Source organism: Triturus cristatus, chromosome 3_2, assembly GCF_964204655.1.
Source record: "Triturus cristatus chromosome 3_2, aTriCri1.1, whole genome shotgun sequence".
NCBI classification, from domain to species: domain Eukaryota; kingdom Metazoa; phylum Chordata; class Amphibia; order Caudata; family Salamandridae; genus Triturus; species Triturus cristatus.
In genome coordinates, this window is record NC_140584.1 from 304,217,243 (window position 1) to 304,234,628 (window position 17,386).

The window sequence follows — 17,386 nt, forward strand, 5'->3', positions numbered from 1 at the left end:
TAGGCCTCCAAGAACAATAGACGAAATCACAGACATAGTGGACAACGAGGGTCGGACCCTTAGCACCCCGGAATCTATTGTAAATTGTTTCCGCAGCTACTATATACAATTGCATAGCGCACAAACACAATCGAATGAGGAAGAAATAGCTGAAAATTTAGCCTATATCAAAATGCCTCGGCTAGCCCCCGAGCACAGAGAACACCTGATGGCCCCCTTACAATTGTCTGAGATAGTTTCTGCCCTGCGTAGTATGCCAGCTGAAAAGGCACCTGGTTCAGATGGACTAACTGCGTCCTTCTTCAAGACTTTTCAGGAACTATTGGCGCCACACTTAAAAACATTGTATGAAGAGATGGCCGAAACTGGTATAATGCCTCCCACAATGAGAGAAGCTATGATAGTAACAATATGTTATGTTATAATTTTATACAGCGCACGAATACCAAACGGTGTCTTGGTGCTAGCAGACCAAGTAGAAGCGAGCAGCAGCACTATTCAACGAACAGCCAGATCTTAATGGCTTTCCTGAATAATGTCAAGGAGGGAAGATTTCTGATGGTAAGAGGGAGTTCCAGAGCCTTGTAGCTTCCACCACAAAGCTTCTACCACCCCAGTTTGATAAAAAAAAATCTCTGAGAAAGTACCACTTTTGCCCCTCGTGATCTAAGGCATCTTTTTGGAGAGTACCATTTGAGTGAACGTTTCAAGAACTGAGGACCGGTCCTGTGTAGTGCCTTGTATGTGATACACAGGGTTTTAAACTTGATACGACTTTTGATTGGCAGCCAGTGCAGACTCTGGAGGTGTTTTCCCATAGACAGAATACTGCAGCCGGGCAGGGCACCTAACGATTGTTCGTCATACAGGTCACTGTCTCTGCTGAATTTAGACGCCAACATTTACGCAAAACTATTCGCTAATAGATTGGCACCTATACTACCAGGAGTAGTATAAATCCTACCTGCTCCGGGGGTATCAGGCCGCAACCTAACTCATTACCTGCGTACACTGTTTGGCGTATTTCAATGGGTGGACTCCGATGTTAAGTCGGCAATGGTATTCCTAGACGCCGAGAAGGCATTCGATTCAGTCGAGTCGAGGCTTATGTTCGCAGTGCTCAGAAAAATAGGGGTGGGAGATTTCTTTGCCAAACTGGTCCTGCTGTTATACACGGACCCTGTGGCTCGCGTGCGAGTGGGAAATATGGTCTAAGACACTTTTACGATTACTAGGAGGTACCAGGCAAGGGTGCCCACTTTCACCACTATTATATGCAGGAGTGTCTGAGCCACTAGCTTGTGTGATGCACGGGTATCATAGCCAGAGGCCACCGTCTGGTCAGATCAAAGTACGCTGACGATACATTACTGTATGTCAGGGACCCTGACAAAAACATCGCCCTGTGCTTAGGGAGGTGGTGAACTTCGGGACTTACTCGGGCCTGAAGATCAACTGGGAAAAATCAATTCTCTTCCCTCTCACGGTAGCAACGAGGCCCCAGACCATAGAGTATCCCCTGCCATGGACTACGGACTCAGTGCGTTATCTAGGCATACGCATCCACGCAGACCCTTCAGTAGTACTGAATGAAAATTACGGTGTAGCAATACAGAAACTTGCAGAAGATGTAGGTAGATGGATCAAACTGCCACTATCGATGATAGGACGAATCGCAGTAAAGAAAATGGTAGAGCTACCTAGATTTAAATTTTTATTCCAAAATAGACCGATCGCCTTAGCGAACACCGTATTTCGTTGCCTACGCATGTTTTTAATAAAGCTAGCTTGGGCAGGCATGCAGCCACGAGTATGGTGGGACTCACTTACTTTGCACTACGAATCGGGTGGACTAAATGCTCCTGATCTGGAGATGCACTATAGAGCTGCGCAGAGCGCACATGTACAATTGGATACACGGTCCTCAAGATACTCCACACTTACATTTAGAGGGATGCTGCTCCCCGATTTCCGCACCAGCCAACAAATTACTAAATTCGACACTAACGCGCAGGAGGCGCGCAAACCGGCCATCCTAAAAGTTAGAATGGATTGGCAAAGAGCCCTAGGAGAACCTATTAGCGACAAAGATAGGCAATATTGCTGCTCCAGGACAAAAACCATCTCATTAAATGGTCGACATAGGCTTATACACTTTAAATACCTACATAGGGTTCATTATACCTCCGAGCGGCAATGGAAGTATAAGCCGAGGGAAAATTCGAACTGTTGGAGATGCGGGGAGGAACATGCAGGATTCATACACACCGCCTGGTTTTGTCCAGCAATATACGTATACTGGTGCAAGATATTTCAAGATTTAGGCGAAATCACGGACATAGCACTAGAACCTGACCCGAAAGGGGCATTACTGGGATATGAACTAGATGTTCAACGTACTATTCGACCACTGATTGCTATTTGATTACTGTTAGCCAAGCGAAGGGTGGCTATGAGGTGGGGAAAAGGCCTGGTACCGAAATTAGAAGACTGGCACAGAGATATTGCAACACTCACACTGATGCATTCAATGACTTGCTCCCCCCAAAGAGCCGACCAAAAAACTGCTGGGGACCATATCAAGCTTATTTAGTAAGCAAGGAGGCTGGGGTTGAGGACGGGGAGATAAGTCAGGTATAGAGAGACAGAGATGGAAAGGATTAAACTGAACAATATGAATGCCAAACAAAAGAATACACCTCTGCTAATGTAGTGGTCCAAGTGTACACAGTTACTTATGTGGAGACAAAATGGAAATTACATTGTCAATGAACTGTACCTGCTACAACACGTTAACAAATGTAAATTACCATTTTTAAGCATATCAGCTGTGATTTGATTTTGATTTGATATGGGTTTTATAGAGCGCGTAGCTACCCTCGGGCGTCCCAGCGCTATAATGTCGGCCTGAAAGTACTCCTGGTAAAGGATTATTGGGGGAAGAGACAAGTTTTCAATAATCTGCGGAATGAAAGCAGATTGTTTTCTGTGCAAATGCTGAGGGGGAGGCTGTTCCAGAGCTTGGGGGCGTTTTATGCAAAGCGGCGCCCGCCCGTGCGTGCTCTTCTTATTCTGGGGACGCTAGCAAGAGAAAGGGAGTCTGACCTGAGCTGTCTGATAGATTTATGGGGTTTGATGAGTGGTTTTAGTATAGGTGGGCCTTTACCTTGTAAGATTTTATGAGAGATACATAAGGTTTTAAAGGCGATGCGCTCCTGGATGGGGAGCCAGTGGAGAGCCTTGAGAGAGGGTTTAACCGAGCACTTTGATTTCGTCCCCGTGAGCAGTCTTGCTGCAGCATTCTGGGCGTGCTGAAGTTTTTTAATGACAGCTACTGGAGCGCCCAGGTACAGGGCGTTTCCATAGTTCAGTCTAGATAAAATAAGGCCCTGGACAAGAATTTTTCTAGACTGGGAAGGGATAAGAGGGAGGATCTTCCGGGCTGCTCGCATGAGCCCAAAGCAAGTGCCGGCTGTCTTTCTCGCTTGGGCTCTGAAGCGGAGGTCCTGGTCGAGCCAAAAGCCTAGGCTCTTGATTTCGTTTTTTGGTGGGGGGGGGGGGGGGGGGTATCCATGCTGGGTGGCCAGGCAAGGGTTTTGGGGAGTTTGTTTGGGTCGCCTAGGAGCATAATCTCAGATTTTTCGCCGTTGAGCTTTAATCTGGAGTCGCCCATCCATTTGGATATGTTATGCAGGCAGGTGGCTAGACTCTCCATGGATTGATCGGCCTGGTTGATGGAGACGACTAGTTGGGTGTCGTCGGCGTACATGACCACCTTTATGCCGAATGGTGAGGCTATATCGTCTAAGGGGGCCATGTAAACGTTAAAAAGGGTGGGGCTCAGGGAGGATCCCTGGGGAACCCCACAGTTAAGAGGAAGAGCTTTGGAGTGACCGTAACTGTCGGCCACTTGGAAGGTCCTGTGTTCCAGGAATGATTTTAACCAGGCCAGGGCAGTCCGTGTGATGCCAGTTTTTTGGAGGCGGTGGAGGAGGATGGGGAGGTCCACCGTGTCGAAGGCGGCACTCAGGTCCAGGAGGATCACTGCCACTGATCCCCCTGCGTCCAAGATGGATCTTGTCTCCTCTGTAACGGCCAGGAGGGCGGTGTCAGTCCCCTGTCCTGGTCTGAACCCTGTCTGAGAATGGCGAAGGAGGTTGTTGGTCTCTAGAAATATTGAGAGCTGTTCGTTTACGATTTTTTCTGCAACTTTGCTGATGCCTGGGAGGAGGGAGATGGGTCTGAAGTTTGAGGGATCCAAGGGGTCTAGGTGGGGTTTTTTGATGAGTGCCCGTACTATCGCACTTTTCCAGTTGGCGGGGACTATCCCCCGGGAGAAGGAGGCATTTATCAGCCTGGTGAGGAGGGGGGATATTGTGGGGGCTACTAATTTCAGTTTACTCATGGGAGCTGGGTCGTCCGGGGATCCGCTCTTCACAAGATTGAGGGTGGCCACCAACCTCTCGGTGGAGATGTGGAGGAAGGCATTCAGGAGGGGGGCGTCTTTGTCGATAGGCCAATCTGGAGGGTCTGTTGGAGGGTGGGGCTGGGGGAAAGTCTTTAGGATCTTGAGAATTTTGGAAGAGAAGAACTCGGCAAGTTGGGTGCATCTGGCTCCGGTGGGATCAGCAGCCAGCTGAGGTTCGGGGATTTTCATGAGTGATTTTACTATGCGGTAGGTCTCCTTGGCGGAGTTGGAAGCAGCTAGGATTTTCTCTTCAAAAAGCTGTACACCTGTTATTATGCTATTGGAAAGTACTGTATCAAAAACCCGATAATTCCAATGTGATACTGGTCAAGCATGGAGCTGTAATTGATGTTTAAAAAAAATATATATTATTGTATTTATTGAAAGTCGTTTAGTGTTCGGCAGCAACTCCTGGAACAGACGTATGAGCCTCGAGGAGAAGAGATCTTGCATTTTCAGTCCTGCCAAGTACAACTTCTGCCTCAAATGCCAGCTAAGTGAGTGCAGCAGTCTGCCCCTCCCCCAGCAACATGGATGCTGCCTTTGTGTGCCAAGACTTGAGGTATAATGTAACATGTGGAAAGCAAGAAATAAAACCAAAACAGCTCAAAGTCTGCTTGTTAGTCAAACTCAGGCAAAAATGTACCTGTTGCTGTACATTTATGGAGGCATGAGCAGCAACTTCTGTGAGCTTGAGGTGTGAGCATTTGATGGGGAAACAGCACACGGGGGAAGAGAGCAATACAACACATACACTTCCATGTAGTGCTCAAATAGAAAGAAAAAATGTAGTTCCTGATGTGAGCCATGGAAGCATACAAGTCACTCACTCAAAAGGATGGTAAAGAAGTTATGAAAAACGGGAGGAAGAAGAGGAAGGAAAGCTATTAATAAGAAAGCCAACCAATGGACTGTCGCAAAGCCCAATCAAACTATATTGGTAGTGGACACATCATGCCTTCGTCAGCAGGCAGCTAAAAGCGATCTGTCGGCGAGACCTTAGAGTCAGATTTAACTGTTCCTTAAGCTGGGCCACTCATTCTACAATGAAAGTTCAATTAAGAGTTGTCAGGTGGTTCCTTTCTGCACTCGAAAAAACACTTTCTTATTTCCGAATACAAAACCCGGGAGCAGTAGCAATATGCTTTAGGATTTGCCAGTCCACTATCTGTGAAGCCATTTCTTACACTGACAATGTCCCTTACCATCAGGATCGTGTACCACGAAAACTAGCAAACCTGGGCTGGTAGGCATCTATAAATATCAAGCCCCCTTAACCCCTTCAGTGCCCATGACGAGCTGGACTCGTCATGGGCTGCGGTGGCGCTGTGCCCATGACGAGTCCAGCTCGTCATGAACTCCGCCCGCTAATGGAAGGCGCGGCACTGGGCGGGGAAAGGGGCGGGCATGCAAGGGGTTAAGGTAGGCTACAGCCAAAAAGGTTTTGAGGGAGAAATATGCTCTGCAGGCCAATAAGTTTAAGTTACTTAGCATCCTACCTAAAAAAGCCAAAAGTACTATGTGCATACATCTATTGGGGTAACACCACCTCTCAGGTTAACTTTCAGTTGGGCATCCACTACCTCCTGGGCAAGACCACTATAAAAAAGCAGGTAATAACAATTTCGTAAAAAACATATGTTCAGCTTATGGTACACCTACCTCACTATCAGGGCCTATATTCCGCTTGTTTTATGGTGCGTTCACATTGTATTAACAAGATAAATACACTGAAGACGCATATACCGACATCCATAAAGCCCTCATACACTCGTATTTACAAATCAGATAGCATGGTCCCGTCATATGCCTAGCAGCAGATGCCCATGTGTTATCCACAGAGTTCAGTTTTGTCAGTGAGAGGTTTCTAGAGTAATCAGCCCTTGAGGCCTGACTGATAGATTGTACAGAACAACTGGTGTCTTAAAAGGGATGAGAGCCAGAGTACATCAAAGAGTTGTCGAGTTGAAGTGATCTGGAGAAGTGTTCAGAAAGGCCTTAGAGTGGCAAGGCAAGGTCTCCAATAACTGTCTGAGAGAGGATCTCAAATGAAAATGGTGCGGGGCTTCTCAAAAGGAGGATGAATAGAGGAGTGAGGCAACCTTTGTAAAAACAACAAAAGTTGTATAGAGGGGAGAAGCTCTCTGGGGTAGGTGGGAAGAAGAGACGGGTACTAAAGAGTTTCTTAAGATAAATATCAAGAAGTACCCTTGTTATCAGTACTGGGCAGAGACTATGCAGAGATCGGTAACTGGTCTCAAGGTACCACAGTGGCATTGTTATTACTACTCATACCAAAGGGAGCAGACAGACCTCAGTAATTAGGCCAATTTCCAGGAACATTAGAGGGGTGGTGTGGGGGAGCTTTTGTATAGAAGAGTTTTTAAGAGGCAAGCCTCTTAGTTTTGAAGTTCTTGGGGTAGGTTAAATGTGGTTCTTTAAGTCAGGTTTTGGGGACTCACCGGTAGGAAGCGGGTAGTGTACTATTTCTTGCTGGCAATGACTGCCTCTTCACACATTGTTTTCAAGAAACAGCGTTCCCTAATATATAACAGTTAAACAACAGCTTATGGATAAAAAAAATCCATTCTAAAAACAATGTTTTGAAAAAAATTAGAGAGAATTTTCAAGTGCATATGTGACAGCGAGGTGCAAAATCGTGCTTGGTGCTCAGGCGAAAGTGATACAAATACACAATTAGCGTATCCCAATTTACATTCTGTAAGCAGCCTGTTTATTCATTATAATTATTAAAACAGGTATGCTCAGTTAGACGAAGGCGTTTCGATCAAAATACATAAATAGAGATCATCATCATCAGGACTTGAATGAAAAAATCTGCACAAGACATTATAGAGTGAAATCTTATCGAAGTATCTATAGTAATCTCTGTAAAGGAGATGCAGTCGCATCAAAATATGAGTGAGAAGAAACCAGACCGGTCAAATTGGAATGCAGAACGGGACACCAGAATCTGCGAGAGCAATATATGCTTGAATCCTACTGTGGTCTGCCCAAAATATCACTGCTGATCAGAAGCAGCAAGCAATCTGCAGTCTGGCAGGGGTCCGAGATACGTGATCCCACACCATGGATCGATGATGAAGACCATCCAGGGGAAGAGGAGGTATTCTGGCAAGGAGGACACAGCACATGAATGGGCGCAAGTGCCACTGCTCATGTGCGCCAGTATCCACAGGGTACCAGTATCCATCTCACACATTAGAAGTTGAAAAGAGACTATCTCAGTAGTTTGACTCAGGTAAAACACTGTTCACTTGGCGTTACTATGGTAGCCATTTTGAGCTTGGCCTGTGGCACTTGTCCTAGTGTGGGTGTTACAAAAGCTGTCATACTGAATTTAGTGTTTGGAGTTTGTCCTATTAAAGGCACCACATTGGGGAAAATCTGAAGAAGGGAATCCCACTGTGCCCGTCAGTGCATCACAGTGAAAAAGCAACAGTAGTTTTATTTTAAAACATTGACAAAGCTAACAGGTCTTGCCTTACTCAACATGGCAGAACTTGGATGGGTAAATTTAGAGAAAAATGTTTCTTTTTGTTTTGCACTTTGCACTAAAAAAAAGTAAATGTAAAACACTTTTCACAGAAGAAGCGTGGGCAGCGGAACGGAAAAGAATGTGGTGGAAATGGGAAACCAGCACCAGAGAGAGCAACACCGGGGGCAAGGGGCAAGGAAGAAGCATACAATGAAGAGAACAGCAGGCCAGGGAGCTTAGTTAGCAAGGAAAGAAGCACACAAGAAAAAGAGCAAACAGCAAATGAGGAACATAGCAACATGGAGTTGGGGGAGAAGTGCACAAGGGAGAGAGAAAAATAAAGTAGGGCTGGGGATGTTTGGTGGAAGCACATCAGAGAGAGGGCAACATTAAGCATGAGCAGAATTATTTGGCACTAGGAAAAGCACAGGAAGGAGAGAGCTGAAATACCAGGGCACAAGTCAGGGGTACACGCAGGTACATGGCATCCACCCACTTTTCACAGGGTGGATGCCGTCCCCCCGCCAAGAAGTTGGGCCCCACAGAAATTTGAGGAACTTGTCCCGGTGTAAGACACCAGGACACGTTCAGCAGCACCTGTACGTTCTCTGCTTTCAATTCCCAGCAGCACTGTGCAGGCAGCGATTGAGCTTTTTTTTCACCTCCAGCTTGGCTGAAGGTAAGGGGCCATCAGGCCTCCTTTTGTTTGAATATACTCAATGGAGGCGGCCTGGAACTTCACACTTAAATGTAAATGCCACGGAGCGGAAACAAAGGCACACAGCTTGTTATCCCTTCACAGGTACTTAAAAGAGGCAGCAGGGATGTGGAATTCCTATAGCCCGAAGCCCAAGGCATATTGTTTAGGGTCAGGGGCAACAAGTTTTCATATGTATTTTGTCCTTGGGACAAGTAAGCCCAACCTCCTGCAGCACAAACCCTTTGGCTGCCAGTTTGCAGTACCACAGTATGGATCAGGGTTGGGCACTGTCTGCAGTTACGGTAATATTTTTGTCCATATGTTAATGCTGTTCAAAATTGTATTTATGGTTCATTAATTAAAAGCCTTTATTAGGGTGAGCGCTCCAAGTAAATGTTGTAAGCTCTGAATGCACTACTGTCAGTGGTTCCAGTATAAAATGTGTACACACATTTTCAAAGTTTAGCAATATGAGGCTATGTATAATGCTCCCAGAATGCTCTCTGATTTGATGCAAATATTTGTAGGAGCCTGAAAGCAAGATTGATAATTAATTGCTTTCAAAATAAAATGTTGATAAAAAATGAAAGCAGGAAAAAAAAACATTTTGCTAAATTACTGTAAAATTTCAGGTACCATTTATTTGCAGCATCTTTTAGTAACCTGTGTTGATGCATGCTAGTAGTTCTCAAAAATATTCATAATGGAAAATCAGTGTGACCAGTTTCAATAAGATTAGGGAAACAAAAACAAACAAGCATTGGCAAAGCCATTAGGTCTGAAATTGGTGGTCAGCTTTTTAGTTTCGTCAGCGTGACTTGTTTTGGCATGGTTTTTGTAAAACCTTATTGGTGTGGGAGCTGCCGGGCCCTCACCATTATGACAAACATTGGCAAAAGCAACAATTGTTTTTGGTCTCAAAAAGCACACACTGCCACAGTAGTTACTGGCACTGAACAAAACTACTTTGCGCGCAGATATGCTCCTTGTGAAAGAGCAGCATGCTGTCACTCACATTGAAGACAGCCGACACACAGAGAGAGAGAGCGGGAGAGAGACAGAATTTTAATAAACACAAAAGGTGATGTCCAACGTCAGACCAAATAAAGGGCCATAAAGAAAGTCTCAAAAGTGCACCCATGGTATATGTCCTTGCATTAAGTGCAGCCAAGTGAATTCCCAAGAATTTACAGAGGTAGGACAAGAAATAGTACTCCTAGAAAATATTTGTGAACTGCATTTTAGCATGAGCAAATTTGCATGTGTAGATTTGCTCATGCAAAATCTGAGTGTTTGTGTAGGAAGGTGGAATCTGACTAATGGTTGCCCCCAACTTTTTGCCTGGTATTTGAGTGGTTTTTGACTAGTCTGGCTGGGATCCTGCTATCCAGGACCCCAGCCTATCTGCTTTCTCCTTAAAACTGATGTGAGTACCCTAGGTACAAACCAATTGGATGCTGAGGATGCCCTGACAGTCCCTTGTAGATGGTACCCTAGGTACCCAGGGCATGGGTCCCTCATTAGGCCTACCAGGGCTGCAGCACTTATTGTGCCACCATGGGACAGCCATACAAACTGACACCACCAGACCACTACTGTAGTCTGGGTAAGGTGGTGCTAGCACCCCTTACAGGGGTATAGGTACCCTATATCCCACGCCATTACAACGCATGTACTCTCATAGGTCACCCCTATAGCAGGCCTTGCTAATCCTACAAGGCAGAGTGCTGAGGTATGTGTGAGAGGGGACCCCTACCTGAGTAGGGCCTCTCTGCAACCTTCGTAAAATCATTGCTGGGTTGTTTGTAGTGCAGCCATACCATATACTCCTAACCGCATTATAAGTCTATTGCGATAGCGTGATAACTTGAGAATGGCTACACAGAACCATATCGCGTTTGGTGTCAAACATGTAGGAATCCTACCCCCAGTCCAGCCATGGGCATGAGGGCACGATTCCCCCCTGCTCGAGGGGCGATATGGGAAAAGCGGCAGAATTCAGACACCAATTTAAAAGTGCACACGTAGCACAAAATGGCTACTACCCGCCACCCACACAACTCTGGCTGGCTGTTGCTGGGGAAAATCCCAGCCTCGCCAGCTGGACAATAGGGCTCCTGTGGCAGGGAGGTGCTAGCATCTCCCCAGACAGGATATGTGGATTGGAACAGGGTGGGTGCACCATATGTTGCCTTTCAGAGTTGCACGTAGGCAGCTACAGCGCCTACATTCTGCATACACCGCCTGGAACCGGTTCAGGGGCATCCTGCCCATCGTCCTGGCGGGAAACACACAAAGGGGAGAGGGTGTAGCCACCCTTTCCCGCCTCACCTCCCATTGGTGGACACTACTCTGGACACTCCCCTAATCTTGGGGATAAAGGTGAATAACGTGGCCCCAGAGCCTCAGATTAATCATGGACTTCACAGACTTGACCTTCGACGAGCTGACTGAAGAAATCTCCCTTGGGGTAAAGGAGTTACCCCCCTGCTTGGCAGGCACCTGAAACACTGCAAGTGACCCGGTTGGAACTTCGCTGCTCCTACGGACTTCGTCGACTCCCAGCAACCTTGAGGTGGGTTTCCCAAGCATCCCAGAGGCCAGTGAGTGTGCACAGCAAGGCTGAGCACCGTGGACCGCGTGGGTGCCGAGATTCCCAATACCCCAGGACACCGGCCACCTCTTGCATAGCACACAACCCTGACCAGTGGGGAAGTTGTGCTTTGGCTCGTTATTGGATTGAACGGAAGAAATGCTAGTACTGCACTGTTTCTTAAAGCTCCATTTTATTTAGGAGGAAATTTTTTTGAAAAAGAAACAAAAAAATGTCATAAGCTTATTCTTTTGCTTGTATTAGTCAATATTTCATTAGATCATGTGAAAAATTACACCTTCCTATTGCTAAGGCGATTTGTTAAAAATACAAAACGAAGTAATTTCAACTCGAGAAATCACACCAATTGTTCACTGCTCAACTTGCATACTACTCTTACATACCAAACATTCAAGTCCACTCATACATTCACACAGGCTGTGGAATCGAAAAACACAAAAAGCACTACAAAATTTGAACTTTTTCAGTTAAGACCACAGAGGAGTAAGTATATAAATCTCTGTAATTGATTGTTATTTGTGATTTTTCATATTCTTGTGGTCTTTAAAGAAGGTCTACGCGTTTCAAGACCCGTTGGTTACTGGGTCTCTCATCAGGACCTTTTTAAGAGTGAAGACGAGCGATTGGAGTGGAAAATCGTACACTTGTTTTATGTAGCAGACGGAAGGGTGCAGCTGTGTCTGCAAGGTAGAAACTGGCCTCGTTTGGGTGCTGCTTGGGCGGCCGAGTTGGGCGTGTCTCGTTTTATCACTGGGTTGTGGCCATCACATTGATTCCAATATAAGTGTCCGTTGAGTTGTTTAGATGCCGCGTTTGTTTATTCGTTGTTTCCGCGTTAGTCGGTTTAGTCCAACAGCGCCAACGCTGTTGGACTAAACCGACTAACGCGGAAACAACGAATAAACAAACGCGGCATCTAAACAACTCAACGGACACTTATATTGGAATCAATGTGATGGCCACAACCCAGTGATAAAACGAGACACGCCCAACTCGGCCGCCCAAGCAGCACCCAAACGAGGCCAGTTTCTACCTTGCAGACACAGCTGCACCCTTCCGTCTGCTACATAAAACAAGTGTACGATTTTCCACTCCAATCGCTCGTCTTCACTCTTAAAAAGGTCCTGATGAGAGACCCAGTAACCAACGGGTCTTGAAACGCGTAGACCTTCTTTAAAGACCACAAGAATATGAAAAATCACAAATAACAATCAATTACAGAGATTTATATACTTACTCCTCTGTGGTCTTAACTGAAAAAGTTCAAATTTTGTAGTGCTTTTTGTGTTTTTCGATTCCACAGCCTGTGTGAATGTATGAGTGGACTTGAATGTTTGGTATGTAAGAGTAGTATGCAAGTTGAGCAGTGAACAATTGGTGTGATTTCTCGAGTTGAAATTACTTCGTTTTGTATTTTTAACAAATCGCCTTAGCAATAGGAAGGTGTAATTTTTCACATGATCTAATGAAATATTGACTAATACAAGCAAAAGAATAAGCTTATGACATTTTTTTGTTTCTTTTTCAAAAAAATTTCCTCCTAAATAAAATGGAGCTTTAAGAAACAGTGCAGTACTAGCATTTCTTCCGTTCAATCTAATAGAGGCTCAGCTTTACTGCCGTTAGCCTACCTCCAGTCTTGGTAACAATTGGCTCGTTATTGAGCCAACCACCAAGCAGCATTTGTGCCAAAGATCAGCACCCTAGCCCCCTCCGGCGGCCCGTGGGCTCCCTTTTACGCACTCCATTTTGCTGCCTTCCGCGGTCCCTTGTCTCTCGACTTGTGGGCCCTAGCGGAGGACAATCTCGACATTTAAGAGTTCCCCTGGTTGCTCCAGGCCTGCTCTACAGTTTCTCCAAAGGAGACCTCTCACAGACCTTGTGGGTCTGCACCAGTAGCTGATTTGTTCATCTTGCGTGGGTTGCGGTTGCCAAGGCTAAGTGGATCCAATCCGGACACTAACACCGCAGCGACCCTCATCCGACGTGGGACAGTCGCCCTTCCGAAGCTGGCCTTCCTTGAAGCCTCCCGGAGCCCGTGGCTGCAGATCCAAGCTACACCTCTTTCCACTTGAAGCACCCGACATTGAAGGGCTCTTTGCTTTGAGCTCCCTGGTCACTGTGCCGTGACCCAGACTCTGTCCCCTCTGCTTTCAGGTTCTTCTCTACAAGATCTACAACTTCAATCTTCCCGGCATCATCGACGCTTTTGGCTAGCAGCAGTTTTGAACATTTTCCCATTGAAAATCAGCCCGCGACCCGACATCGAAAACGACCTATGCACCTGGCTTCCCTGTGGCAGTTAACAGTGGTACCTCGGTACTCTCATGGTAGTGGGCTCCTCAAAAGCTTAACTCTAAAGTTTTAACTTTGAACTCCTGCTAGAAGTGACTTTAATCTGTTTAAATCAAACCGCGACATTCTCGATAGGCTTTAATAGAGATCCCAATAGCAGCTATTTCCACTGCACGCGCCTCCCGTGGGTCCCCTTCCTCATAACCTGGGGTGGATTCTTAAGGGGCCAGCGATCCTAAATGCCCTAGGCATTGTCTGTAGAATTGTCGTGGTTCTTATACCACTTTTTTAATATATGGTTTGGTCCCCCCCTGGGGCCCCATGATTCCAGTGCTATTTATTGTATCTATCAATGCTTGTTTGAATTGTAACTTTGCCTCAGCCTCATAAAGAGACTTGTGGGATTCTGTTTAGAATAAATACATATATTTTATTTATATACTTGTGTGGGCTACTCTGTCATTTGGTCATTCAAGAGGTTATCTATGGTAAAACAATAAGCTTAACACTCCTTCAAGACTTAGCCTGAAGGCTGCTCTCCACAGCTTCCACTAGGATAGCTTTCTTTAAAGGTTGTCTTAACCTCTTCTGTGCCCATGACGAGATTGTGCTCCATGACGAGACTATCTCGTCATGACACCCACCCACTAAGGAAACGCCCGGCACAGGAGGGGGAAAAGGCCTGGCACCCAAGGGGTTAAACCGATCATCAATAAGAGTCGAATTGGACTGGTGCAAGGTGTCCCCTATAACTAGGAGACAGCATATGCCAGGCCAACTTCTCAGAGTTTGCAAGTTCACTTTCTCTCCAACCACTTTTTTCTCAACTCAGGAAGGAGGTTTGCGTCTGCCATAGTCAGGAGTAAATTTCTAACATTTTTCAGTATGGGAAAAGATTAGAGAAGTTGATGAAAACCCTTAAAACATGCAAGTTAGTAGGTTTGCACAGACTCAAAAGAGCATTCTAACCCTGGCACTATTGCTTACCACTACCTTCAGTCCCAGTATGTAGATCTGCGGAAACATAAGGGGATTGCAAGTATTCAAACACTACTATGGTATGAGCCCTGGCCTAATCAGAAAGGCTTATCAGAGCTCTTATATAATGAGATTGCTGCCATCATTTGTTGCCGCACTACATGGCACCAGAGGGACAAGTGGATTTTGTTACAGGACAAGTAGATTTATGAAGCAACCTGCCCCATGGACAAGTAGATATTTTATTAAATTCCACACCCCTGGAGGCATGCTTTTTTTTGCCTTTGTTCAGTCCCTGTATATAAGAGACGCATGCACTGTAAGAATGTCAGAGGTGTTGGTCTGACCCCGTATTTACACAAATAATTTCAGTAGCACTATTTTATTTATTTTAATAGCGCTACACAATGCAGGGTGTCAGAGCTCTGTACGTAACATACACATTATACGTTGACAATAAATCATGTACATGTGTAAATCAATGAACAAGATGAGTTACATGAGACAGGATTACAAGGTGTAGGAGTCACATGTACTTCATGGCTCACTGTGTTATATTACAAGTATTACAATTTATGAACTGCATGAAACAAAAGAATCTCTTTGTTAACAGCAGTAACCCACCTTGCTATCTACATAAAATTAAAATGTCATCAGCATATTATGTGATGTGCTCTGCAGAAGACACATTAACCTTTTACTACTTTGATTCAAACATGGGACTTTGCTAATCACAGATCTCTCCAACAAATGTGTTAAACTCCAGAGTTATCTCACCATTATTACTATTCCCTGAGATTTATTGGGCACCTTTACAGCAGAAGCCTTAACCCAATCAAATATTTTTAAATGTAGACTTTGCAACCAATTAAGAAAGCCTAACAGAGCTACTGCCATGGTTCTCATGTTGCCAATTTCTTTGTGGCAGGGCTTAAAAAAACAAATGTATTAGTTGAGGCCCAGATTTTGCGTCGGGATTGCACCACTTTTTCCGAGCAACCCCGACGACAAATCTAATTTATTAAATCTTACAATGCGCTTAACTGTACTCATGATATACCTGATATTCATGTGTGAAGTCTTAATATCTGATGTCACTTCCTGTGATGTCCCATACAATGTCACGCGTCGTGGCATCATGCGCTGTAATTGCACGCTTCATGATAGCAATTGCATACTGCCTAACCTAGATAGTACCCCCACTTTTTTTTTTTGGGACTTATGCCCTGTGAAAAAACCAATGCACTCTCATGGAGTGCTTACCAAAAAAAGAGAATTTAAGTTCCTTAGGTGTATGCAGAGGAAGGATACAAGTAAGCAAATCAAAATGATGCAAAAGAAACTATGTTTCAGGGGGCAAACAAAGAAGAAGGCAAGCCGTCGAATACGATGCAAGCAAATGAGAGTGGCAATAAAACGAACCACTAGGAAGCAGTTTGCGGGTTGTACGTCCACTATAACTTGACAATAGGTTGTTTTTTGTAAACAAAAAACGCTCGCCGTCTGTTAGGCGAGTAGTAAAATACAGTATTACATACAACCATCCATCCATCAGTGCCTGTGCCACATCAACATAACGTGGCTTTTACCTGCAATTAATCCAGCACTCCAACATTTACTCTTCCAAACAACCCAACCAATGGAATCTAAATCTCTAGCCCTGGCACCACCAACCCCTGTACATAAACTCTCACCTCTTGGACTCCCCCTTCGTGTTGCTGCGCCATAGCCATCAGCATCCCGTCAAACCTCTCCTCGGTGTCGGTCATTTTTGCTCTAGTCGAGCTAGGTCCACTCCCTACCACACTCTCACCACGCCGAGTCCCCGGTGTTCTTGTTCGGTGTCCGATTATCTTCACTTTCCAGCCTCTGTGACAGGTACTTGATGCGGCCTGATGTTCACACAGCAGCGGGACGACTTCCGGCTCTGTCAGCCACGAGACATCACCAACCATTCAGGAACCAGCGTGCCTGTTACGTGCGTGACTATAGGCTAATGTGTCAGCCAGCCTGGAGACGAGCTGTGGTTACCCGGGTGGTAGCGCGCGATTGAGGCGGCTGTTTCTCCGGCAACAGGAACGTTCCAGAGAATACTTCTACTCTTTCTCGGCCCTGGTTGAGGGGGTGCGGCACCAGGCTTTCTCAGTAGTACGCTTTTGTAGTTTTAAACAGAGCGTATTCGACCCAGGGGCATTGTAGCGCTTATTATTTAACATCAGACTTGTTTTTAATTTTTGGACACGTGGAGTTGTAAAGTGATTTGCCTAGACAAGAGAAACCGCACACTGAGCAAAGTAAGGCGGAAACTCTGGCCAGATGGTCCTGATCCGTTTTAGGGTGATGCCGGCGAGGCTCCTTATTCAGCGTTTTTATATGGAACGCTGTTGTGTTTGGAAGAATCCACGGCGTAGACGTGTTGAGAGGAGAAATACTTTTATTGTAAAAGTAACAAAATGGGCCAACAAGCCAACGCCACAGAAACGGTGTAGCTCCATGAGAATCAAACAAATAATGATCAACCAGTAAAACATAACCCCTCAAATAAGAACGTTAGAACACTCTGCATTATGACATTGTTCATGACGCCATTTAGAACACTCTGCTTTATGACATTGTTCATGACACCAATAGGTGAAGGTCATGAACATGGCTGCATTTACTTCCCGAATGCAACACCTCCTTACCTTAACAAAAAAATAAAATAAATACATTAAAAAAATATATAATTCAATACAAAACGTGATCATTCAATTTAGCAGGTAAAACTATTTTCCTTCTGTTATTTAACATTACACTGCCTTGTGCCCTTTGAATTTTCATTCGGTATATGAA

General features: G+C 45.3%; 1 protein-coding gene across 1 annotated transcript in view; it reads right to left on the reverse strand.

Annotated features, from left to right (window-relative positions):
- The window catches only part of NUDC (nuclear distribution C, dynein complex regulator), a 94,833-nt gene extending 78,211 nt beyond the window's left edge, over positions 1–16,622 (reverse strand). The window contains exon 1 of the mRNA XM_085647711.1: positions 16,249–16,622. Coding sequence (XP_085503837.1) covers positions 16,249–16,509 — 261 coding nt within the window. The 5' untranslated portion in view covers positions 16,510–16,622. The remainder of the gene's footprint in view (positions 1–16,248) is intronic.
- Positions 16,623–17,386: the final 764 nt, after the last annotated feature.